The sequence below is a fragment of the Ctenopharyngodon idella genome, chromosome 22 (genome assembly GCF_019924925.1).
Source record: "Ctenopharyngodon idella isolate HZGC_01 chromosome 22, HZGC01, whole genome shotgun sequence".
NCBI lineage: Eukaryota > Metazoa > Chordata > Actinopteri > Cypriniformes > Xenocyprididae > Ctenopharyngodon > Ctenopharyngodon idella.
Genome location: NC_067241.1, coordinates 13,596,823 through 13,624,494, shown reverse-complemented (window position 1 = coordinate 13,624,494; position 27,672 = coordinate 13,596,823). Strand labels below are relative to the sequence as shown.

The following is a 27,672-nucleotide window of genomic DNA, read 5'->3' as shown; positions in this document are numbered from 1 at the left end:
CAAATACAACTTTTCAAACAGGTTTCCCAAACAGACCTGTCCCGAACTCACGCTATTGGTTAAGACAGAAGCTGAATTGTCAAACCGCTCAAAAACGATATGAAAATGCCACACAATGTTTTTATACTCAAATCAAACTATGAACTTTTCATCTCTGCACATTAAAAGTAAAGTATTTTAACAAAAGCAACAACATTTGAACAGATCATGGAAACTTAAATAGATGGAATATCTCATATCGCACAATGTTTGTATTAGATAAGACATTGCTCAGGCTGACATTCTGCGGTCTGGAATGTAAATACAGCAGTAACATTTATATTTTCTAATAGAGGGTGAAAACTGCACATTTGCATGCAAAATCAGAAAACGTCTTCCTGATTGAGGTAACGGCAATCTACATAAGATCACGCACTTTAAACTGCAACATAAAAGACATTCGCTACACTGAATTTAACCTGGTATGCAAATTACAATGTGTCCAGATGAGCCGACTGTAAAATGTTCTGAAACACCATGTACCTACCTTTGATTAATGTCCTGCATATCTAGTAAATCTGAGCAGCATTATTGCTGCTTTGCATGCAAGGTGTGGCAGGATTACACATCACATAGGCACATGCATGAATAAACATGGCTTTATCAGCACAGATTCCTCTGCATTTGTATTTATTACACCACAATATGTCATGCATTTTTAAGGTGTCAGTTTAAGACAAGCAGCAAACATGAAAACAACGGACTACAACTGCACTAACCATCATACAGAGGTTCTGAAGTTTAGAAATGGCCCAGATGATTCACGCCTACCAAACTTATCATTCACTGTCCAGCTGTCTTGTTCCTAAGATGACATGAAAGCGCTGTGGAATTCATGCTAAAAGTAAGAAGCCTGTGTAAAAATAAAACCTGCTTCATAACAAAACCATTTTCTTGGCTACAGAAAGCTCACGAAGAGGTGTTAGTATGTGTGTGCAGTGTAAACATATTACATTCCCTAAACTCTGAGCCAACATATCTTGAGGAGAACTTCATGATAAAGCTCAGTTCTTGGGGGAATCTCACGAAACCGGTAAAGAAATGTCCTGAAGCAAAAACTGAAACCTTAAAAAATGTTTTTAACCATTTAAAACATTTTAAAAATTGCGTGATATTGTGGGGGGTGGAATTTTTTAAATGTTTTTATTCTGACTTTATTACTCACAATTTTGACTTTATATCACACAATTCTGACTATATCATGCAATTGTGACTTTATAACTTGCAATTGTAACTTTATAACTCACAACTGTGACTTTATATCACGCAATTGTGACTATATCATGCAATTCTGACTTTATATCTTACAATTCTGACTTTATCCCCCGGTTTCACAGACAAGGCTTAAGCTAGTCTTGGACTAAAATGCATGTTTGAGCTGTTTTAACTGAAAGCAACTTGTACTGATATTTCTTAAAATATGTCAGTGCCATTGTTTTGTCTCAAGATGCACACCAGTAATGTTTTTTTCAAGTGTACATTTATAAAAGTTACTTAAATATCCTAATTGAACTAAGGCCTAATCCTGGCTTAGTCTAAGCCCTGTCTGTGAAACCGGGCCTACATCTCACAATTGTGACTTTATTACTCGCAATTGTGACTTTCTATCACGCAATTGTGACTTTATTACTCACAATTCTGACTGTATATCTCGCAATTCTGACTTTATATCACGCAATTCTGACTTTATATCTCGCAATTCTGACTTTATTTCTCGCAATTCTGACTTTATATCTCGCAATTCTGACTTTATATCTCGCAATTCAGACTTTATAACTCGCAATTCTGACTTTAGATCTCGCAATTCTGACTTTAGATCTCGCAATTCTGACTTTATATCTCGCAATTCTGACTTTATAACTCGCAATTCTGACTTTATATCTCGCAATTCAGACTTTATATCTCGCAATTCTGATTGTATATCTCGCAATTCTGACTTTTTAACATGCAATTGCAAGTTTTTAAATCATGCAATTCTGAGGGGAAAAAAAAAAGTCGCAATTATGCATTTTGTATTTTTTATTCAGTGGTGGAAAAATGCTTCCATAGATTCACCCTATAAGGCTGTGATGAATTAAAATGACCTGTGAGCCCTGGAAACCAACAAATATGAATCTGCAACGAACAACCATTGTGCCATATGGCTGAAATGCATACCAGTGCCTGTAATTAATAGGCTGGGTTATTGCATTTGCATTCAGCGTTCTTGATCCAACAGCGACGCCAGTGAGTCATGCTCCTACAGTCTCCTGCTGTCATCTGTAAACAATCATACGAGCACGCTTCTTTCCTGCATCTAAATATGGTTATGGTGTGTGTGCAAAGAGCGAGATCTGCGGTCAGAAGCATTAGAGAGAAACAAGGGCGGCTGGGGGATGTGTGTGAGAGAGATACTGTGAGAGAGTGGAGGAGATACAAGGATCCTTTGGTGTTTATCTTTCCCCTGAAGATTTCCTTCACGAAAAAGAAGCAAAAAAGACGCATCCGTTTCTTTCACAGCCAGACGTGTAGCATGTGGACAGAGCTATACTTTCACAAATTACAGATTGCGTTAACCCTATCGCCCTTTCTCATGTTTTCTCGTTTTCTGCGGTGAAGCCCCCTGGAATGAAGATACCACAGCCGAAGAGAACGAGCTTGCAGATTAAAAATGGAGCATCACATTTATCCGCCGGCACATTAAGAGATAAGCATTACCTCTAAGTCTAAGCCCTTCTAAGGAAGAGGGACTCTTTGATGTGAAACTCGTAGATGACCCTCTTTGCATCCTTCTGTTCAGCCAATTTTGTCATGAAGGAAGCATTTCATGAATGTCGGTATTGACTTAAGGTCAATAGCTTCTGATTTGCTTGAATTCCCAATGATTCAGAGCTCCCATTTTCTTGTGAAAGACGTGTGCGCGAAAGGGATGAAGAAATGGGTCATTCTGCATACAACTACTTACAAAGCCTATACAAGTTATGCACATATTCTGCATTCCTTATTTTGAATATTCAGACTTGCCATCATGATCATTCACATGGCATCCAAGAACCAATGGCGTTTTCTCTCATTGACTGATATAGTAAATGTTTCTTGAGCAGCAAATCATCATATCAGAATGATTTCTGAAGGATCATGTGACACTGAAGACTGGAGTAATGATGCTGAAAATTCAGCTTTGATCATAGGAATAGATTACATTTTAAATTTAAATATAGATATATTAAATTGTAATAATATTTCAAAATAGTACAGTTTTATTTTTGATAAAATAAATGGAGCCTTTGGTGAGAATAAAGGCCCATTCACAAAAAGGATGATAACTATAACAATGAAGATAAAAATCGTTCTAAATATAAAAAAAATTAGCCAAGTTCACACCACAATCATAACGATAACAGCACAGAGGAATGATATCATTGAAATCACTTTCAGAATGATTTTTTCCAGTTAATGAATGAGAAAAACACGGACAGCCAATCGTGCACTGGTGTAGACGCTTAGGATGCAAAGCGGCAGAAAATGTATGGTAGATTTCCGGGAAATGTCCGGTAAATTTCCAGAAAATTTTCAGTAAATGTCCGTAAAAATTCCAGAATTTCCAAAAAAAAAATCTGTAAATTTTCCAGAAATTCCCTGGAAATTCTGTAATTTTCCCAGAAATTCTGAACATTTTCCGAAAATTTACTGGACATTTTCCAGAATTTTTGGAAACATTCTGGAAATTTTGGAAACTCTGGAAATTTACTAGAAATTTTCCGCCCCTTTGAATCCCATCATTATCTTTATAGTTAGCGTTCTTGGTGTGAACAGGCCTTAAGAGACTTCTTTCAAAATCTGTAGTGTATGTTCAGCATATTGGCTGATCACTCATCCCTGCAGTAGTTCAGGAATGCAGACAGCATGTAGGGACGAGTCCTGACATCTCTCCATCTCTCACACACCCAGGGCAGGTTGAAGTCACAGAGATGAGCCCATAAGGCACACATTCCATGTTTGCTATCAGTCTCCGCCTTCCTTTGAGTCAGGAATGTCTTCTCTATTGGTTATCAAGAATGTGTTTTACAATATGAATGAATATAGCCAAATGTCTCAAGAACCATTTCTCTTTGCAACGCGGAAATAAGCTATTTTATAAGAATGCGCAAGACTTCAGATTCATTAGCCGCCAAATGACTAGAAGAATAACAAAGTAAAAGGTAAAACTATTTGCACTATAATGTGATAAATACCATTTTGCAATATCAAGCAGCATAACGGACTGTTTTTGTACAGCTATAATAACTGGAAGTAGCTGACACTGGAAGCCAGACACATTCAAGTTACATAAGACTTCACCAGCTCTTACTTTAAAAAATAAGGTGGATTTCAACTGCCAAATTAACAGATATCAACAGTAAATGCCCAACAGTGGTTTTTCCACTGCCATTTCAAAAATGACTAAGACTTCTAAACCTTGAACCAAAATAACCAGATCTGAGATGAATGACAAGTAGTAAAAAGTACCTAAAAACAGACAACCTACTGTAGCCCTCAATAATTCACCACAGAAGAACTTGCCACAGTTCTCACAGCGACTTCTCTAAATGGTGGATCTCACTTCAGGACTGTGGGTAATCTGGCAGACCAGATGACGTACTATACACTCTTTACTCACATTGTATAATGTACTCGACCATCTACTGTTCGAACCTTCAAGGGTGGTTTCATCTCAGATGCAACATGGGATCATTTGCTGTTGAAATGCCATTTCAAATGCATGATGTGAACACAATCCTCATATAGAGTACTCATAACACAATCTCGTAGAATAGTGCTATCTAAAACTGCTATCTAAAGCTAATAGTGTTAGCTAAAACTACTTGCATTGCATTGAAAGTATACATTTGATCAATTTATCCATTCCTTGGGAATCAAACCCATGACCTTTGAGTTTTCAACACCATGTTCTACTGTTGGAGCTTAAAGGGACACACTCAGGAATTCTGATGCTAAACACAATTTTTATAAATGAAGGTGATAACACCACAACTTATGGCTTCTACTGAGACATATATGATTGTTTAAATATCGTCTGATAACCTTACTTGCCTAACCCATTGATGGAAGTGTTAGCCACCCTCAAGCCATCCTAGGTGTATATGACTATCTTCTTTCAGATGAATACAATCGGAGATATATTTAAAAATATCCTGGCTCTTCCAAGCTTTATAATGGTAGTGAATGGGGGGGGTGTGATTTTGAAGCCCAAAAACATGCATCCATCCATCATAAAAATAATCCATACAGCTGCAGGGGGTTAATAAAGGCCTTCTGAAGCGAAGCGATGGGTTTTTGTAAGAAAAATATCCATATTTAAAACTTTATGAACTAAAATAACTAGCCTTCGGCAGACGACCGTACACATATTGCACAAGTCGACTTGTGCCACAAGAGTAACCCCTAAAGCAATGTATGAAATTTTCATTTTAGACTTCTAATTCGTGACTGGTGTTTTGTTTTGCTCTATCCTCTGCGTTCGTCATACGTCATGTGTCGGGCCAGAGGATACTCTTCCGCTGCAAATTGATGCATACGGCCGTCTGAAAGAAGATAGTCATAAACACCATGGGATAATTTTCATTTTTGGGTGAACTACAACTACACTGTTATTGAGCTGAACTGAATCAACATTGAACTAAATCAAGCTGAATAACAACACTATTGTCTTCTGTAGAGCTGCTTGTAGCTGAAATTTTATTTGCTTCATAAATGATGACTTTTACAACCCTAACACTGTTATTTTCCTGTTTAATAAGGTGAAGCTGCTTTGAAATAACCTGTATTTTATAAAACACTAAATGACTTTCAGCACTGTACTGCTGTGGTCGGGTCTATATCTGCCTCTTCATGTCTTTGCAGCTCTAGTCACATTCTGCAAGCAAGTCAGGGCACGACGCATCAGTACAGCGAACACTCAGAATCAGCTGATTCCTGATCACTTAGAAAACAGACTAGGTTCCACATTCTGTCCCTCTAAACTTCCTCTAGAAATTAAGAGAGGAAACAGACATGACTAAAGAAAGAAGACTTCCGAGTCTTCTCGTTCAGTAAAGGGGCAGAAGAAGCCACAAGCATGGTGATGCTTCCTACATGTGCATCAAAACAACAGCCAAGGATAAATCAGAGCGGCAATCAAACGCCCTGTAGATGACCCATGATTCATCCAGCCATCAAACATAACAGCCTCTGACCCTCCACATTTCCATAACAGCGACCAAACAGCGAAGCGATTTCCATTACAGCTCACAGTACTGTTTAAATATTCAAATGGCACTGCCAGTCACCACCAAGAAAACAACTTCCTTTGAAATGAAGCTCTGTCGGTGCGCTCGCATTTAAAGGGGAATTCCACAGTGGTCACAAACGTCTGCCGCACATGCATGTGATTCTGAGAAGTTTGGGATTTTTAGGTTTTAGGTTTGTCTTTTAAATCAGAATGCCACTAAGCATTTTTCTTAAGGATTGGGAGATAATGAGAAAACCTCATTAATATTCACGCACAAATTAATATTAAGTAGACTGTGAACTGAGTGAACCTAGCACTAGCGTTTTCCCTCGTGTCTTCCGAACTCCCAGGTGAAACAAAAACCTGTAACAACTTCATCTCTACATAAAACATCCCTCAAGCGTACCCGGCTGTTCACATGCACAATTGAGACATGCACTATTTTTCCATGTTGAATGATGTGGGTGTATGAACGCAAGATAACAGCCCTCACCAACCACGACACCCAGAAATGTGACAGTGAGGTGAAATGGGATCTTGCACAGGAGGAATCAATGAATATTAGTCTTCCAGTCATCATAAATGTCACAAAGTCTGCTGTCAAAAAAAAAAAACAACAACTTACAACTTTCATAAAATCATTTTTATAGTGTATGCCAGTATCCACAAGGACACTACTATGGAAGCTTGTTTCCACCATGAAATAAAAAATAAAAAAGGTAATTGTGACTTTTTATCTCACAATTCTGACTTATTTTCTCGCAATTGAGTGTTTATATCTCACTATTCTGACTTTTTTTCTCAGAATTGCAAGATATAAAGTCTGAATTGCGAGATATAAAGTCAGAATTGCGAGATATGAAGTCAGAATTGCGAGTTATGAAGTCAGAATTGCGAGATATAAAGTCAGAATTGCGAGTTATGAAGTCAGAATTGCGAGATATAAAGTCAGAATTGCGAGATATAAAGTCTGAATTGTCCCACTGTAGTCACATGGACTATTTTAACAATGTCTTTAATACCTTTGTGGACCTTGAATGATGGTAATTACGTTGCGTTCTATGGGGATAAAGAAACCTTAGATTCATCAAAAATATCTTAATTTGTGTTCCGAAGATGAATGAAGGTCTTACAGGTTTGGAACGGCACGATAATGAGTAATTGATGACAGAAATTTCATTTTTGGGTGAACTAACATGCTGCAAACAGCTAAAACATCAAGCCATGACTCAATAGATAAGCTATTTTTGAGATAAAAATCATGGACAGATAAAATCGACTTAACTGGAGAGAAAAAAAAACCCATAAAGGCAGAATTCTTCAGCTTTCAGTAAACAGCATTCAGATATTCAAGGCCTGTTCAAGCGGCCATATCAATGGCTGAGCTGAGTGGCACTTCATAATCATACAGGCCTACTTAATAATAAAAAACCCCATCCATCCTTATTTTCCTGTCACAAAACGGAAGGAGAGAACAGAGGGAGGATTGAAACGAGACGTGAAGCATCTGTGGCCTCGCTCGCCGGGTTGACAGGAAGTGGCCCTGAACTCTGTGTGGACACAGTAGCGCTGTGTTCCCCCGAACGGACCACCGCCGCCATGTCCTCCATTCAAATGACATCACATGTGGACAGATGGGTCCACAGTGGTGAGAGTTCGCAGGGGTCATCCACTTCAAACTATTTCCTGTGACCAAAAACGGCTCTCTGACACACTGAGTGACGATAATTCAAGCTATTGACTCTCATGAATTGATTAAGAGGATGTTTTTGAGCCATGGTAGGGGGTCATCCCACAATAGACTAGTTTTAAGCTCACTGGCAGTCCAACAGCTAATGTTAAGCGTGTCGTGATGTTGGCAAACCAGTCTCAGAGAAGTTGCATCTTCAAATTAATCTCCTTATAACCTTATAAACGAATGTCTTTAGCTCCATCAATGGTCACTATGACTTCATATTCAGTTTGAAAGCATCTTAAAGAGGGCAAAATCAAAAAGCAACCAATATTCTCACCAAAACAAGCAAAAAAAAAAAAAAAAAAAAAAAAAAAGGTATTTACAAATCCTTGAGCATTGGTAGGATCCAATTAGATGCATAACTGGGACAGAGCAACAGAACATGGAGAGGCAGCTACAAACAATGATGGAAGTTAGCCGTCTGCTGCATTAAAAATTTAACAAGATCTGTGGGTGGCCACAGCAAATCTCGGCTGTATTGTCCAAACCCAGAGAGGCCGATAGCGTGACCATTAAAAATGCAAATTTCATTGCCAATCACACAAAACATGGTGCTTGTTAAATCACATGTGAATAGCATCAGGGTCTATTGTACTCTCATATTAAGAGTTTAAACACATATAAAAGAGAAGGTGATAGAGTTTCCTGCGATATCTTCAACACTACAGTCTAAAAAATGCTGGGTTGAAAATGGACAAACCCAGCGGTTGGGTTAAATGTTTGCCCAACGTGCTGGGCAGTTTTATTTAACCCAACTATTGTTTAAAAATTACTATATGGCTGGCTTAAAATGAACCCAAAATAGGTTGGAAATGAAAAATCAGACACATAATTACTAGAGGCAACAATAATAATCAAAAGGTGAACATTTATTAATAAGCAATTTAATAGATGTTTATTGTTTAATTATTATTCATTAAACATATTAATAAATGTTAGTAAACATATTAATAAACGTTAATTTCCAACATACTTTGGGTTCATTTTAAGCAAACAATACAGTAATTTTTAAACAATAGTTGAGTTAAATAAAACTACCCAGCATGTTGGGCAAACATTTAACCCAACCACTGGGTTAAAACAGCCCAATTGCTGGGTTTGTCCATTTTCAACTCAACTTGGGTTGTTTTTAACCCAGCATATATGATTTTGGGTAGATTAGAAATATTTTGTTTATAAATAATTTGGTCAAGCAGCTTCCCAAAATTTCAGTCTGAGAGCGTTCTATGTTGTCCTCTTATTTCTCTCTGTCTCTCGAATCGTGCCTTTTTCATTCACATAATAGCATTTCTAAAGATGAAGCCACTTTTTATTGCATGCCAATTCTCCAAGCCAGTCAACAGAAACAAGTGCGTCATTCATAAAGGAGTCTGAAGCCGAGTGTATCACTCTTCACGGACAGAGGGTCCCAGTGAGAGGAGGACAAAGGCCCCACTGCGTCGGCACGTTACCAATTAACAGGAATTTTGCCTTAAAGAGCTGCTTTTCCAATGATCTCATTTGAAGCAGACTTAAACTTTCACGGCTTTCACTAAAAGGCATTCACAGAATTCCAAAAAGCATTAAGGCCACTTCACGGGATCCGGGCCCCCTCTTCAAGAGCCCTCAATGCTGCCATGAGCACGTCTAATTAAGAGCATCAGTCCCTTCTCATGAAAGCACCCATAAGGAGCATCAACAGCCACGGGCAATGCAGAGAAACAACAGATGAAGACTACTGAAGACAAGGATGCATTAGCTAATTGCTCCAAATCACTATGGGATAAACAGCTCATCGGAATAAACTCTAGTACGACAGATTTAGGGAATACCTTGAAGATATCAGATGTTCAGAGTTCTGAAGTACTGTTTACTGCAAGTGCAACTCTAAGCCTCGTGTTAAAGGGGTCATGAACTGTGTTGTTTTATTGTTTTAGAATGTTTCCTGTAGTGCACTTATACTGTTAGTATGATTTTTAAATCAAAAATTGTAAGAAATTAATTTAGAAATAAAAGGCACTTTTCCTACCCTGATTTTAGCCCTCTTATTTGAAGGCTCGGTTTTGAGGGGCGTGTCTGCTATGAGACTTCAGTGTACACGCCCACTGCTGTGATTGGCTGACATCTCTTCATATGAAATAGCTAAGTATTACTTTCTCGAAAACTTTTAGCACGTTTTTACTATTACAGCTCTCAGGGTTTACTAATCGTGTAAAGTGTTGATTATATTTAGATCTACGGCATTATATTTAGATCGTGGCATGAAGGTTGCAGTGATGAGCACCGATCACAGACATGTTGAGGGCATGAAAGCAGCGAACTCGTCATTGCAACTCGATTTCTGCACATTAACGAATGCTTTCATAACTAACAGTGCAAACACATTGTAAATAAAAGATTTGTTGATTATTGCGTGAGTCCAGAACTCAGTCACTGATAAACTTACGCTGTTTGATTGACAGCTCCAGCGATTGCAAAGGAAGCGTTCTTTGATCGCTTTCTATTTATAATTTAATCACAGTTTAAATACAGATTATTTTCATCCTACTAAGAGAAACAACGTGAAGTTGACCATTTAGTCACTGGTTTAATTTATGGGCACATAGACAAAGAACATCTGACTACATGAATAATTACAAATCAGAAATCACTAGTCACAGATCAGGTATTAGAATTAGCACGGTTATTTACATGTTCTCTCATTACTGTCGAGTCCATATTGTAAAAGTCTGTTTGCAAAGCCTGCTCTAAAATTGTGACTGATTTATCAATGAATCCACAGTGAAATGTACCAAATAAAAAATAAATAAAGCTCAACTGAGACATTCACATTGTTGAAAATAAATAAAATAACCACATTCCTAGCATTATTACGTCATAAATAGGCACATTCCAGGACGAGTTGTTCGCTGGGCTCGGTAACATTAAAAGCTGTTTTTGGACTAACAAGGAAGTTTTGAGTTCTGAAACTTACAGGATATTCTTATAGTACGATGAACTCTTATATATCAAAAGCTTAAGGAAAATTTGATTTCTCAGTTCATGACCCCTTTAAGCCAGGTTCACGCTGTACGATTTTGGACACGATTTGGCCAAATTTTGAATCCTCAAAGATTCCTCTGATCCTAGGCCAAAATCTGAAGTCTTTGATTGCTAGTTTGACCATTCCGATCAAATTTTACCTCAGACGAAATTCTGGCAGTGTCAGAAGTTAATGGTAACCAATACTCAGAATTTGTCCTCTGCATTTAACCCATACAAGTTAGTGCAAACACATTAGGAAGAATGAGTAGTGAACACACACAGTGCAAACCGTGGACACACGCACCCAGAGCATTGGGCAGCCATTTTTGTTGTGGCACCCGGGGAGTGATTGGGGGTTAGGTGCCTTGCTCAAGGGCACCTCAATCATTTCCTGCTGGTATTGAGAATCGAACCTGCAACCTTCGGGTTACCACTCTGACTCTCTTACCATTAGGCCACGACTATTCCCAGAAGAAGTTGAGGCTCCTCCTACGACAACTGTACAATCAAAAACCAGTAGGAACGCAGAACCTGAGGATGCAATTAGTGAGACAACAACAAACCACCACTTGCTCCACACACACATTTTTTTTTTTTTATGTTACACCGTTTGCTAGCCTGGTATAACGATCTCATCGTTAATACTTCTCACCATTTATTCCAAAGGTATGACCGATTGTTTTCCATATATCCATTTTCTTTAAAGTATCTTTGAAAAGGGGGTTTGACTTGTCAAATAGTGGTGAATTTTTCTGGACCTCGCCAATTAACTTCTCCGCAATGACGTCTGCCATTTTAAATGTGCAAGCCCTTCAACTAGAATGGATTCTGATTGGCTGTCAGTGTTTTATCGTTCAACAGCTGGGAAAAATCATTCTGAAAGTGATCCCAACGATATCGTTTCTCTATATCGTTTTCAAGTTAACATGGCTGACGATAAAATGGTCCAAAAAAAACATACGCACACCTACTTTGATGAAAAAACACAATTGCACTTTGAATCCACTCTGCTAAACCCTAGAATTAACTCTGACATTGAGACTCTTTGGCAAAGACTCAACTGGCAAAGTGCCAGTGATAACCAGGATGTATGACAACAGAACTGGAACTTATTAAAATTAAACATAAGTCAACAGAGAAGGCAAAACCCAAAGATAAACACAAAATATGGCTGCTTTACCAGCCACTGTGAGCTGCCTCGCTCAGTATTCAGCCATTGTCATGCTTTATTTCTCCTACCAAAGACCTAAATGGTCAAGTGAGGCTGATGGTTGATGATACTATCCAGCCCTTCACAGATTCAAACCAGGGTCGATTTGTTGAGCACAAACCACACTCTCACTTTCACTTACCTAAGTGCATTTTGCCACGAAGAATGAGGAGGCTGGGAAAATGAAACACTCTGAGGACAGCTAGTGTGGGCGAGGTCTTTCTACCAGGATGAGAAGTGGTAAACTAACAAATTATAGCTTAGTTCTAGGCTCAAACTCCTCTGATCTGATTTCCAAGGCTCTAAACCCATGATTTACAATAGAGAACACTTCTGTACAGGGAATATGTCTTTAGAAATGTGTTAATGTAAATCTCCTTAAACATCTATTGTAAAGTGATGCAAGGCGTCTTTCAGAAACAACACTGTATGGAAAGGAAAACGTGAGTACGCTAGAGGACATCACATTGCCGTCTACATGTCTAAGAAAGGCTAAAAATGACCAACCCAATCTTAGGAGAAATCTGTTTTACAATGCGGAGATTTGGCATGTGATTCATATGGAAACGTAAGATTTTTAGAAAAAGATTAGGCATGAAGGTCCACCCTTTAACCTAACTCTCAAGCGTAACCAGATCGCACAAAAATGTACAAATGAGAGCATACAAATTAGCCAAAAAGTAAAATATTTTGGAATTGCCATGAGAGTTTGTTGACATGATTCAATCAGATTATGTTTTTCTTAAATTTAAAGATGTCTAAAATAGGAATTAAACACTCATGCCTTATGGCAAACTCAATATTTAGAGATTTGAGTCATCTTGTGTGGGAGAACCATAATCTCAAGTATTGCCAACAAAGCAGGCCAGAACTCTTTAGTTCACTTAAGAGTTTCTCAGCCTTGTGCGATAGATAGATAGACAGATAGATGGATAGATAGATAGATAGATAGATAGATAGATAGATAGATAGATAGATAACAGTTTGAGACATTTTTGAAATCTGCAAGAGGAAATTACTGGTGTATTTTTCCTCAGGAGAAACATCTGAGAAGCTCTTGATTTAACCTCAATAATACTGTCTAGAAGAAATTGACATAGTAGACAAAAAAAAAAAAACCACACCTGATTTGTCATTCCCTTTACCACGGGGAGATCCAGTCCAGGTATGACGTACAATAAAAAAATAAATAAAATGAAATACGATTTCAGACTAGTCCTTCTAGTCCTTGACAGGACTTCGGGTGGTTTGTAACAGCTCACCACATTATTGATTTATTTGTGTGAATATTGCAGACAAACAATCACAATCACACGAATTTTATCTGATTCAAATGGAAAACATCGTTGAGACACAATCTAACAGTCCATTTAAACCGGCGGATCGGAGAAAAAAATACCCGGATTTATAAACACGATGGAAAAATATTGAGCTCGCACCTTTATTTTAAACAATATACCAGACCTTTTATTTATTTTATGAACCGGAAATCTGACTAAAATCACCTTGAGCTCTATTTCCAATCTCAACGCTTAACAAAAAACATATATGACATAAAATAAAGCGTTCGTACTCACCTTGTCGAGAACCACAAATATGCTGTGAATAAAATCCTTTTGTTTTCCAGTTACTCTGAATGACCTTTGATTTACTGTTTTCGGTCTATGAATGAATGAGGCTCAGCTTTCCAAAGTCGATCATGTTTAGCAGCTCTAATAGACGAAATGAAACGGAGTGTGAGCGCGTTCAGTGCGCGTTCATGACTGAGGTTGCCTGGGAACGCGCACAGCTGCACGAGTCATCTTCACGCCGGTAACGATTAATATATCCAACGTCACGATCAAAAGCGATCGGGAATTATCTGTTGCCTGGATAAGCTGCAGTAGCTTATTGCGTCCCTGAGAAATAGCACACGGCCGAAGGGGGAGTCAAACCCATGACACCCATATGAGATGGTGGGAAAACTGGAAAGGCAGTAGGGAGGGGAGGGCAGGGCGCTTTGACGTGACACTGTTTTACTACGTTACACTTGACTAGCAGAGACAAGTCTGCATCGGCAGGAGAGAGAGAGAGAGAGAGAGAGACGGCCTGGAATGGGGCTCAGCGTGACTCTGTAGAGAATTTAAGGTAACTGGGCCACCTATTGCTGGATCTGGGACACCCTTAACGTCATTTTGAGATTCCTCGGTGCGAAATAAATTTAAATAAATAAAGAAGAAAAGAAAAAATACAATTTTATACGGCTTACACAGTCTAGTAGTCTGTCATAAATGTAAATAAATAAATAAATAAATAAATCTGGTGTACGCAAAAGCTTTTCGTTTTTGAACAAACCTGTCTTTCGAATGAATCATTTAAGTGAATGAATCGTCCCCGTTCACTTAAGTATCGGTTTTGAAGCACATGACATCTTTAAGGTAAAAAAAAAACTGTAGCACGACCAATTTGTGATGGGAGAAACGAAGCTTTTCGAAGCTTTGAATCAATTGAACCAATTGCTTCGCAAAATGATTCACTGTTTTGAAGCGTTCGAAACGCCACACGCTGGTGACGCCTGCTGGTCAGAACAGTGTAAATGCAACAAAACTACTATTATTCCTTTTAATTATACTAATGTGTAATTGAAACGTCTACAAATGTATAAAACTGATCAGAGATCAGGTAAAAACCATAGACACTTGTTCAGTGGTTCACTGCTAGGGGGCAAATCTCAGTGAATCCGATTTATGGGTTCAGACAGATCGCCCCCAGCGGTGAACTATTAAAATATCGTAATGTTTCGAAACAGTTATAACGTAACGAAGCCTCGTTTACTGAAATCACGTGACTTTGGCAGTTTGACACACGCTCCGAACCACTGAAATCGCCCATCACTACGACCAAAAACTGGATGAGAACGAGTATTTCATTGGTTAGACTGATGAACGAACACGCCCCTTCACTGATCGAGTTGGTGTTTTGATCTAGTGACCGACTCAATGCGAATCGTGAGCAACTCAGTGTTTTTAATCGGTTGAGTGAATTGTTCAAAGGCACTCACTTGTCCCCACCTACTGGCGTAACGTGCAACATGCAACAGCGGTCACTGAATGAATCAAAATGGAACTTTTTGGAACTGATTCAAAAGATTCGAGGCACTGCGATGAATCAAAAATCCTATATAAATATATTTGTAACAAGGTTAGTAAATCAGGAAAGAAGGAGCCGGCAAACGTTCAACACAATTTAATACAAAATAAACAAATACAAAACGAAAGTAAAATGGCGGCAGTCCCTCACGGACGACTGCCGCACACACCAACATAATAAAAACATAACATAAATCCAGGCCTACATAAATCCTCGCACCATTCTCCCACGGCTCTCGTCCCGCCCTGCTTGTCACAATATTATTCAGATTTATTATATTATTTATTACTGGATAAAAAAGCTGTTTGCTTTTTAGAGTGTAGATTGTTTTCTAACACTTCCTATCTTAAGTTTTAATAAATAACCAGTTCTAAGCTTTTCATTAAAAAACTACACCTATTTAAGTGTATTAGCCTATATACCTTTAGAGGTCAACGTAATTCTGGAGGATTTTTTTTTCTCAGACATATATGCACATTCCTCATTGCATATTAGGAACTAGATTTGGGACTCGTTAAGTAGATTCACATTTTTTTGAGAGCGCTTCCCTTCAGCTTGCCATTTTCTATAACATGACAAGTCTCATCGGAGATACTGACAGCCGCATACATACCAGAAACTATAGCCTCAGGCCAATTCCTGCGGTCTTCCTTCATTTGCACATTATACGTTTGTTTCACAGTAAATCCAAGTTTATTGCCAAAGATTTGTCACTGCTGCCCCCTGCTGGTGGTGACTGAATTGTGTTGTTTCATGATGTCAACATATTATTTACTGTAATATTCAGTTAAGCAACAAACATTTGTAAGAAAGAAGAGCATAAATCACATTAAAAATGATGTTAGGTTTATTCATGTTATGTGTGATTAATTATTAATATTATTATAAAAAAAACAGTACGTGACACATATGTGAGAACCTATAGGGAGATGTTCCTGGCAAATGAGTTCTTAGAAATAAATATTACAGATTGTAAATCATGATACACAATATATGATGTGAAATTTGAATCATAAACATATCGCAGCACGAAACACAAACCTGGTGTTTACATATCATTCAAGTGATATGTTAGTGTGTGTTGTGATTTCTGTTAGAATTAGGGAATATATTCATGCAGTACTAAAGTACTGAAAATACATTTGCAGAATCAACAAAGTGGGGTGTTTATGGACAATATGTAAAATAAGCCATCTTACGAAATTATTTCCTGTTCTTAAGGTGCAATTAGACATTGTTTTTGCATTCACTTGTATTCATACACATGCAAATGTGGGAGACCGGGAACGCAAGCATATGTGTAGATGTTTTGCCATTTGCTGTCTATTGAAATTTGGTGACCTGTGAATTCATATAGTGAAAACATGTTTGACCAATAGAGGATGTAAATGTCCCACGTTGATCTATTTTACAGTCCTGTTCCCCATGTACATACTATGTAATTAGGGCCAAGCACCGAAGGTGCGTAGACACCTATTGTATCCGTTGGCATTCTTCTTCTTATCTTCCGCTCTTGAGTTTATGGCAGCCCATAGAAGCACTTGCAGGAAAGTTCTGAAATTTGGCACACTGATAGACGTCAGTCTGAAATGTCACCATATCAAATTTGAAGTCTCTAAGTCAATCCCTCTAGCTCCACCAACTGTCCAAATTTGCACTTTTATATTTATGCTTATAACTTTTGAACCATAAGGGCTAGAAACAGAATTCGTTTTCCTCTGATTCCTTGGCTCAAGACGATGTAGAAAAGACTTAATTTTACATTATGAAAATTTTCATGCCATTTGGAATTTCCGAACATTTTCAAACTCCTCCTAGGCCGTTGCTCTGATTTTCACGTAAATCGAACCAGATCATGTTCAGACCATGCAGACAAAAAGTTGTGGAATTCAAGTTGATTTGTCAAACCGTTTTCAAAAATGTGTGAACAAATTTTACGCAGCGCTTGAGAAAATAGATGCAAGGCTTTATCTCCTCAATGCTTTATTGTATTTAGACCAAACTTGGTACGTCATCATGAGCTACCTGAGCTTACATGCTGCATTTTGGTGCAGCGCCACCTACTGGTCAGGAGATACAAAAATTGGCTATTTTTGCTTATAATTTTTGAATGGTTTGTCCAAAAATCATAAAGGTGGTCTCGTTAGATTCGGGCCGAGTCTAACGAAATCCAATTTTCCCATATCGGCCATTTTGGGCAACGGCCATTTTGAACTTTTTAGTAAAATGCTGTATTTTACGAACTTTGTATGGGTCATCAGCACAATGGCCTGAAGGAGTCTGAGAAGTTTCGGACCAGCGCCACCTAGTGGTGAAAAAAATTATTTACATGCTTCATGCTTATAACTTTGGATATGGTTGACTTATTTTTACAGGAGTGAAACATCTCCTTGGATTCCTGAATCCTTTCCGAGTCCAACGATACCAAACACGCTAGGTTTCGCCTTATGGTTAGTGCAACGTTGCGATTTAACGTTTAAACAACATTAGTGATTATCTTAGAAACTGTTAGTCAGATTGAGATGAAACCATACTAGGAAAATCGGAAACAGGTCGTTGATTATATGCTAATGGTCAAATGTCAATTTTGATAATAAGTTGCAAAAAAATGCAATCAAAGTCAGGTGTGGGTCATTTTTTATGTGTTCATACATATAAATGTCTACAACTCCAAAACAAAATGAGATATTTTTACCAAATTTGACACACTTATGTATGGGGGCACTCTGAGGTGTAATACTGTAGTACTGTTAGTCTGATTGACTTCAAAATTGACATGCAGTGTCTTTGTCTCAGTTGCTATCACAGTCCATTATGACAGTGTTGGTCTGCTGCTAGCTTCCTTGTTTGCTTCTGTTGTGTTTGACCCCTTAACTGCTGCTTGCAGCTATATTTATTACAGTAATTGCAATAACTGGGTAATAACTAGGTACTAACCCTGAACCTACCTCTAAACCTAACCTTAACCCATGTAGTTACCCTATTGCCCAGTACCTTCTTAGGTAAGTACACTGTAAGTACACACAAGTGCACGTTCTGTAAAATAAAGTGCAACCCATTATTTTCCTGTTTATCACTGTAAAGCTGATTTGAAACAATCTGTATTGTATAAAGCGCTATATAAATAAAGGTGACTTGACTTGACATAAAATTGTGAAAGGCATAAAAGTCCATGTTCTACAGAAGAAGGTTTGGAATGTCATGAAGGTGAATAAATGATGACAGAATATTCATTTTTTGGGTGAACTATTCCATTAAGATCAAGCCATTCATTTTCAAATAAACCCAAAGACCTTGATTAGTGAGGTCAAAATGGTTCAGATATGTTTAACTTAAACTTGGAAGTCAATTCTGCTGAAACGTTCACGACTGAGCACCCTAAAAGTCTTTTAATGTATTATTGATAGACAATATGTAAAACAACATTCAAAATATATAAAAAAAAGCTTTTTATTCCACGTTCAGCACTTTTACTCCTCTCGGTTTCTGTGGTCAGACGAGACGCTAGGGAAGAGCACATCGCTCTCCAACGACAGGTTGCTGCCCAGCCCCGCAATGCGGCTGCGCAGCAGGAAGTGAGTCCTCCGCTGCAGCAGCCGCTGCTGCTCCTGCTTGAGCTCCACGTAGGAGCGCGAGAACGTGTGGAAGATGGAGGTGACGGGGAACGCCATGAGCAGGATCCCACTGAGGATGCTGCTGAGCGCCACCACCTGTCCGGGGATGCTGCGCGGCACCATGTCGCCGTAACCTACCGTCGTCATTGTGATCACGGCCCACCAGTAGGTGGCGGGAATGCTACTGAACTCTCGCGTGGCCGCCGCCTCGTTCTCGATCAGGTAGACGAGCGGGGAGAAAAGCGCAATGGCGACGCAGAGGAAGAGAAGGAGCAGACCAAACTCCCGCGTGCACCTGCGCGCTGTCAACCCGAGCGTCTGGAGTCCGAGCGAGTGCCGCGCCAGCCGCATCACGTAGAGGATGCGCAACGCCCGCAGCACCCGCAGCACAAGGCCCACTTTGTCCAGGTAACTGCTGCCCGAGCCCAAGCGTTTCTCCCCTGTGGAGGTGCTGTCCACCACCAGTGTGATGTAGTAGGGCAGGATGGCTATGACGTCTATCAGGTTGAGCGGTCGCCGGAGGAAGGCCAACTTGCTGCGGTCTTGGATGAAGCGCAGCGTGAACTCCAGCGAGAACCAGGCCACACACACCGTCTCCACTATGAAGATGTTGTAGCACATCTGAGAGCATTTCCCCTGAAATAGATAAATGGAAAGTTTAATAACTTGGGACTATGGCTACATCCAAAATCACATACTTCTCTACAATATAGAAGGCGAAAAACAGTATGTGACAAAAAAAAAAAGTATATTCGAATTAGGGCTGGGTATTGACACAATTTTCATGATTCGATTCGATTTCTATTCACATGCTTGCGATTCGATTCGATTATGATTTCGATTCGATTCAATTCAATATCGATTATTTTGGATGTAGTATATCGGTAAGTTGTACTGTATATTTTAACATACCTTCAGATGTTTAGTCATGTTTATTTTGCGCTGTAACTGGTATTAAAGCGGAGGAGAGGATGTTCACATGCGCTCCGTGTTGCCACTTCTCTTTAACTGAGGCACTAAAGCGATCTGTCACGCCACATTAAACAGCGCCAAAACGGTATTTATTTTTGAATCTCATAGTAAGATGGATGTCATTTGAAATCTGAGACATTGCTTCATATCAAAAGTAACAAAGCACAAAGATGATTGTGATTTATTGGATGGGAGGCACGCTACATGTTCTGTTCATTCATCAACTGAGAACAGACTAGACTAATCGATTCTTGGGATTTAAGAATCGATATCGGTTCGTAAAAATGAGAATGGAGAAATCGATATTGTTTACCCAGCCCTAGTTCGAATTCACAGTACTCATAAAAGAGTAGGCAAAAAGTACCCGGATGACCTACTACTTTAGGTGAGATTCGGAAGTGTGCATACTATGGACACTTTACTATCCCATGAGGGCACGGGAAAGGATTTGTGAATGGAGGTGAAGCGACGCAACTGATGCTGCATGTCACATGATAATGACAACATGGCGAATGTAGTACATCTAGATTACATTCATACTACACACACTCATACTATATACACCTTATGTAGCCCCGCCACTTTTCAGCACTGCGCTGATTGTCTTTTGTCTTCTGGTTTGTATTTCCACAGCGATCAAATTTTTTAGGGATGCACTACACTGTAAAAAAGATTTGTTGGTTTAACTTAAAAAAGTAAGTTATCTGGTTGCCTTAAAATTTTGAGTTCATTTAAATTAAAAATTTGAGTTAATACAATGAAGGCGATTGATTTAATCAACAGAAACTCAAAATATTATGTTATCGGAACTATATTAATTGTCTGAGTTGATTTAACAAAAGTAAAAATGTTGTGATAACAAATCATGAAAATATTTTTTACAGTGTATAAATCAGTACCGTATCAGTTACCGGCCAATATTAGACATTTTTTTTATGTTACAATGTTACAAAAGATTTTTTATTTCAAATAAATGCTGTTTTGAAATTTATATTCATCAAAGGATCCTAAAAAAGCAAAATCATCATATTAGAATGATTTCTAAAGGATCATGTGACCCTGAAGACTGGAGTAATGATGCTAAATTGTAATTGTAATAATTTAAATTGTAGTAATATTTCATAACATTACTGTTTTTACTGTATATTGTTGTTGGTGACCATAAAAAACTTATTTAAAAACAATATTAAAAACACTAAAATCTTATTTTAATGTAATTTAATTATCTTTACTTTTCTTCACTTATTTTTTTACTAGTAGTATATATATTACTGTTGCTTTTTCTGAGGGGTTGCCATGCAAAATCATGTCGTATTGTATTCAGTGACAATAAAACGTTTGAAGTTTGACATTAAGTGTACTTAAGTTCATCATTGTCTTGATTTGCTTGTATATACATATATATATATATATATATAGAATGCAAATTGTATTTGGAACTGGATACAAGCCAAGATAAAAAAAATCAACATTCTCAACAAATAAAGAAAGACATTTAAAGAAATATGTTTCATACTATAAAGTGTTTTTGCAACTTCAATTGTTGTGAATCTTGCTTAGTGTCATCTTTTCTGGAGCTTGAAACTTTTGGACCCCAATGACTTTAACGGTATGGACAAAAATAGCTGAAACATACAACGTCTTCTTTTCTGTTTTGCAGTAGAAAAAAAAATAAATCATACTACTTTGGAATGGCATTAAGGCGAGTAAGTGATGCCAGAATTGTTCATTTTTGGCTGAACTTTCCCTCTGATCTCAGCCAATGTCTAGTTCTCAGCTGCAATACTGCTAGTAAACCACTAGAGGACGCTGGAGATTAATGTAAACACATCCTCCCTAAAGGTGTCTTCAGAACTTTTCTGCATATTTTTATATCACCTCGTCTCACCTCGATCCTCAGTGTGTCTTTTCTGTTCTCATTAAATCCCAGGATTGCACCTTGAAGACTAACAACAACAAAGTAAGAAAAATGTGTTGATTGTGGTACAGTAAATGAATTCAGCTCAACTGTAAAAATGGTGCCAATGACTAAGCGCACTGAAAATAACACCTCATTATATAAATATTGATTGCATTTATATTGCTTCAGCACATGTTAGAACTACTTGCCTGCATTTTTGCTTCCTGGGTTTATACAAACTCCCCTCAAAAATAAAAAATGATAAACCCTCTTGAGATTATTATTATTATTATCATGCAGATAAAATTTAAACCACTGGTCTAAATGTTACAAAGATGTCACATTAAGTCAATAGGCTACTATAAATGTAACAATATTATTTGGATTTGTCAGTAAATACTTGATGAGTCTTAGACAACTGTCTTGTTTCCTCACAGTAGGTTACCATAAATAGCCTGTGACATACACAAGTACGTCATTTATGAAAATGGACAGAGACTCTGTCATGCTGATGCTATGTTGGTTTAATGCTTAATTGAATTTTCTATGCTCTGTTTTTCTCTGTACCAGGGGCAGCCATTTTAATTATTCCAGTGACTGATATGAGCCGAGACAATGGGTGTCTTAATTTAATTAGTGACAGAGCTGGTTTAACGCGTGACTCAGTCTAATTGCCGCAAATCACTTTTGGAAAAAGATGACCGTCTGCTGGAGCAGATTTCCTCTGGTTGAGCGGAACGATTCTGAACAGGGGTCTTGGAGCTTGATGAACTGAAGCAAGTGTGCTTGATCTTGCTCTTTGAGATCTTCCTTCCTGCAGAGATGAGTTCTGAGACACCTGGCTGTAATCTTCAAGTGAACATAAAGACCTTGATTATCTGGTTTATGCGTGTTTGAGGTCCAACTACAGGAAGCTAGATCATCCGCAGGGAGCAAATCTGAATTGAATTTATTTTTAAGTATTTTTTAGGGATGCACTACACTGTAAAAAAGATTTGTTGGTTTAACTTGAGTTCATTGAAATTAAAAATTTGAGTTAATACAATGAAGGAGATTGATTTAACCAACAGAAACTCAAAATATTATGTTATCTGAACTACATTAATTAAGTGGATTTAACACAAGAAAAAATGTTATGATAACAAATCATGAAAATAATTTTTTACAGTGTTTAAATCAGTACCAGATCAGTTACCAGTTTATTTATTAGTATTAGTTATTATTGGATATTTAATTGGGCGTGCATGCTAATTTCCCTTATTTTTACATTTACATTACATGTCAACTAATATTTAAAGTTAATCTTTAAAAATTAAAAATTTAATAACACCATTAAATGTAATCTTAAATTAATATACATTTTTTCATGCATGTCATCGTGTTTTGAAGCTAAAATTCACTTGTAATATTTATAATGAATTTTTAGTGTTTTATTTTCAATTCATTTAGACTAAATATAGAATTTAAATATCACTCATTAATAGGTTATCAGTATAACATAATTATCAGCTTATCTGTAATAGCCAGAATTGTAATATTGGTGTAACCCTAGTGTTTTTTTTAATACATTTCTTACAAATCTGATTTACAGTACCGTTCAAAAGTTTGGGGTTGGTTAGATTTCTTGAATGTTTTTGAAAGACGTCTCTTATGCTCAACAAAGCTGCATTTATTTGATTAAAAAATATAGTACAAACAGTAATATTATGAAATATTATTACAATTTAAAATAACTGTTTTTTATCTTAATTCCCCCTGTGGTGGAAATCAAGTTTTTAATGTTGTTTATATGTCTATGTGGTGTTTTTAATGCGCTTTAAGACAAACCATGTGCAAATGTATCACCATTGCTGAATATTTTCTTTTCAAAACTGCAGTGATCTAAAGATTGTTTCAAAAACGCGGTGAAATCGTTGGTGTTTCTGACGTCACAAAGTACCTTGTAACCAATCACGACAAATGTGCCGGTGGGCTTTAGCATATCATTAACTATTACCGCTCTGAGATGGCGAACGGGAACATGGTTTGTGTAACATTAGCAGCACATTACTAACTGTTTGATAATGTAGTCAAGCCAAAGTCTAATCATATTAATTACCGTTATGTGTCCGATGTTGTAAAAAGCAATACCATTGTGCAGCGTTTACCTTAGTAAGTTGACCGAGTGGATCTCTGAACTCGTTTGAGTGCGTGGAGGAGGGGCTAATAAGCATATTCATAGATCCATGTATACTAAATGAAGCAAGGGTGTAGAGTTACATTTAAGCTATTTTAAGGCATGAATAAATTTTTGCACAGGAAAAAAACTTTTAAATATGTCATTTTGGTGATCAAAGATGAGTTTTAAGGGATAATTATTGACTACAGGGGGACTTTAATATATTTTAAAATGTAATTTATTCCTGTGATCAAAGCTGAATTTTCAGCATCATTACTTAAGCCTTCCGTGTCACATGATCCTTCAGAAATCATACTAATATGATTTGCTGCTCAAGAAACATTTCTTAATATTATCAATGTTGAAAACAGTTGTGCTGCTTCATATTTTTGTAGAAACCATGATACATTTTTTACAGCATTCTAATATAAAGTTCAAAAGAACAGCATTTATTTGAAATAGAAATATTTTGTAACATTACAAATGCCTTTACTGTTACTTTTGATACATTTAATGTGTCCTTACTGAATAAAAGTTTAATTTCTTTCAAAAAATGCAAACTTTTGAAGGTATTAGATGGATACTTACAGTCTCCTCCTCCTCTCTCATAGCAGGCATGGTGCTTATGGAGAGGTTGATGGCTGTTATGGTGACAAACAGGACCGACAGGCAGGCGAAGATCTTCCCCGGCAGGCCGGAGTGAGGCTTCTCTACCATGTCTCTTAGTTGTCCCATGCAGCGGCCAAAACGAGACTCCCCGGCCGAACCGCTTTCGCTGTCATCCTCGTCGTCCTCGTCCTCCTCCGCCACCCGCTCTAGCTCATCGCACTCCTCCACGCGCTGCAGGAGGCGTCGCCGGCAGCACCATTCCAAGCTTTCCTCCGGGACGCCCCAGTAGAGCAGCTCTTCTTGGAACGACAGTGCGCACATCTCGCGCAGAGAGCGCAGCTTCCCGGCGCGCAGGAAGGTGAGGATGGTCCGGAAGGCGCAGGGACTGCGGTCGAAGAAGAACTCGTTGTGCACCACGTCGTAGTCGTCGCACACCCGCATGATCTCATCAAAGCTGCTGCACAGACGCAGCTGGCCCAGGCGCGAGAGCGGGAAGTCCTCCAGCGTGGTCCAGGGAAGCTGGTACCGGAGGCCACCCACGTTAATGATGACATGCAGCCGCTGGCCGCAAGATGGCAGGTTTCCGTTGTCGTCGGGATGGAGTGCATCGGTGATGTTGGGGTCAGTCGGAGGCAGTCGTTGCGCTCGTTTATAATAAACGCCCTTTAAGGCCTCTTGCTCCTGGATGGGCGGAGCGTTCAGAGAGGTGTCCGAGGTGCAACTTAAAGCGCTGTAGTCGTAATCCGAACCATCCCCTGCCAGTAAAGTCATCTTTCACCGGCCACCTCCACCTCAGCGGCTGTCACATGCCTGGAGTCCAGCGCTTCCTCTCAAAGAGTGATCTGCTCAATGAGAGGGGGACGTCAGATTAGTGATCACAGTGTTATGAATGATGATGCTAGTGAAATTTTATGGTCACTATAAACACTGACAGACATCTATTAACTTCGTTAAGTTAAGCTTAATCGGAAGCATTTGTTATCATAACAAGACAACTGGGTGTTTATCCACTGGTGCTCATTGGATATATGAGAGTTACAAACAACAAAATATTTCAAGGCACTCACATGGTTAAGCGTTAAAGGCCTTTAATAAATTGGGCTAAATCATTAAAACAATAAAAAATGGTTGATTAACACATTTCGGCTTGACATAGCCTTCCTCAAGATACACTATGACGTCTCTCACACACACAATTGCCCACCCACAACATTTTTCAACTTCACAGCAACTTTCCACTCGTTCAGCATGTGTCTTACGTCATGATCTTGGCTTCCTCTATGAAATCATTTTCACTCATGGCTCCTTCATTTTGTTGCGTTTGTTGTTTGTCACGTGCTCGTCACGTGCGTTTGTCTATCGTTGGGTGCTTTTGTCGTTCATTGGGTGCATTTGTCGTTCATTGTCGCATGTGATTGTCATTTGTCGCGTGTTTGTCTTTTGTCACATGTGTTTGTCATTCATTGGGTGTGTTTGTCGTTCGTCGCATGTGTTTGTCATTCGTCACGTGTTTATCGTTCATTGGGTCTGTTTGTCATTTGTCACGTGTTTGTCGTTCATTGGGTGTGTTTGTCGCTCGTTGGGTGCGCTTTTTGGGTGCGCTTGTCGTTTGTCGCTCAGCGCATGCGTTTGTTGTTCGTCACATGTGTTTGTCACTCATTGGGTGCGTTTGTCGTTTTTTGGGTGCGCTTGTCGTTTGTTGTTTGTCGTTCGTCGCATGTGTTTGTTGTTCGTCACATGTGTTTGTCATTCATTGGGTGTGTTTGTCGCTCGTTGGGTGCGTTTACCGTTTTGTGTGTGCGCTTGTCGCACGTTGGGTGCGCTTTTTGGGTGCGCTTGTCGTTTGTCATTCATCGCATGTGTTTGTTGTTCGTCACACGTGTTTGTCGTTCATTGGGTATGTTTGTCGTTTGTTGGGTGCGCTTGTTGGGTGCGCTTGTCGTTCGTTGTTTGTTGTTCTTCGCATGTGTTTGTCGTTCGTCACACGTGTTTGTCGTTCATTGGGTGTGTTTGTCGTTTGTTGGGTGCGCTTGTTGCACGTTGGGTCCGCTTGTTGGGTGCGCTTGTCATTCGTTGTTTGTCGCATGTGTTTGTCGTTCGTTACGTGTTTGTCGTTCATTGGGTGCATTTGTGGTTCATCGCATGTGTTTGTCTTTCGTCACGTGCGTTTGTCTTGTGTTGGGTGTGTTTGACATTCGTCGCATGTGTTTGTCGTTCGTCATGTTTGTCGTTCACTGGGTGAACGATTCATACTCCAGTAAAGATCAGTAAATAGAGGCAATCGTTTTTTTGACCGAATGACTCGAGCTCTGTCCAAGAAACAAATTAACAATAAAACATTTCTTACCTCCAGGTAGTTTTCCACATGTAAATATTATAATTCTGTTCACACACCTGTCAAGCCGAAATGCATTTATCAACCTTATCACCTTATTTCTAAGGTGTAAAAGTGGACATACCTTTACACAGAAAAGGTTAGTAAGCAGTTTTAATAATGTTTACACATTTTAAAGAAAAAATGTTTAGGATATTTTTTGGTAATCATTATTACGCCACAAGTGCTGCCGATTAAGCTTACAGTACTTAACCCAGAATATTTCTTTAAAAACTGGCTGCGATAAGATGATTGTGGCACATCATACCAAGAAAAAACATTTTAGGACAAACAAAAAACACTTTCAAAGAGATGAATGAACTCAGCCACTAAAATGAAAAACCTATCCGGAAGAGGTAACGAGATAAAGAGAATGCTATTACAATAAGTGGTCGCCCATGAGATGCTCGGCTAGGCTGATGACATCACTCGTGTCCCTCATCCGCTGTAATGCACTAAACAGTACTTTCTAATGGACACAAACCTCCCGGGTTAATGCTAATCAATAATCCTGATGTTTACTTTTTGGGGAAGACTCAAGAGTGCAGTAGTCAATTCCCCTGATTTGATTGGGTGTCTCCAGTGCACCCACTGATTGAAACGAGGCATTGTTTTTGAGACTATGGAGTTCAAGATTTTTAGAAAACCTGATGCTATCTCTTGATTTTCACCCTACAGG

At 38.5% G+C, this 27,672-nt stretch overlaps 2 protein-coding genes across 7 annotated transcripts in view; both read right to left on the bottom strand.

Annotated features, from left to right (window-relative positions):
- src (v-src avian sarcoma (Schmidt-Ruppin A-2) viral oncogene homolog) overlaps positions 1-14,225 on the bottom strand; it is a 51,596-nt gene extending 37,371 nt beyond the window's left edge. The window contains exon 1 of one of the 4 annotated variants that reach the window (XM_051879633.1): positions 13,815-14,225. The gene's annotated coding sequence lies outside the window, so the exon portion shown is untranslated. The remainder of the gene's footprint in view (positions 1-13,814) is intronic. The other 3 variants (XM_051879634.1, XM_051879635.1, XM_051879636.1) reach the window with 3 other exon arrangements.
- A 1,222-nt stretch (positions 14,226-15,447) lies between these two features.
- The window catches only part of kcng1 (potassium voltage-gated channel, subfamily G, member 1), a 56,137-nt gene continuing 43,912 nt past the window's right edge, over positions 15,448-27,672 (bottom strand). For all 3 annotated transcript variants that reach the window (XM_051879641.1, XM_051879640.1, XM_051879638.1), the window contains 2 exons: positions 24,599-25,461; positions 15,448-19,616 (listed from right to left, as the gene is read on the bottom strand). In XM_051879641.1, the coding sequence (XP_051735601.1) occupies positions 18,837-19,616; positions 24,599-25,390 (1,572 nt within the window). In that variant the 5' untranslated portion in view covers positions 25,391-25,461 and the 3' untranslated portion in view covers positions 15,448-18,836. The remainder of the gene's footprint in view (positions 19,617-24,598; positions 25,462-27,672) is intronic.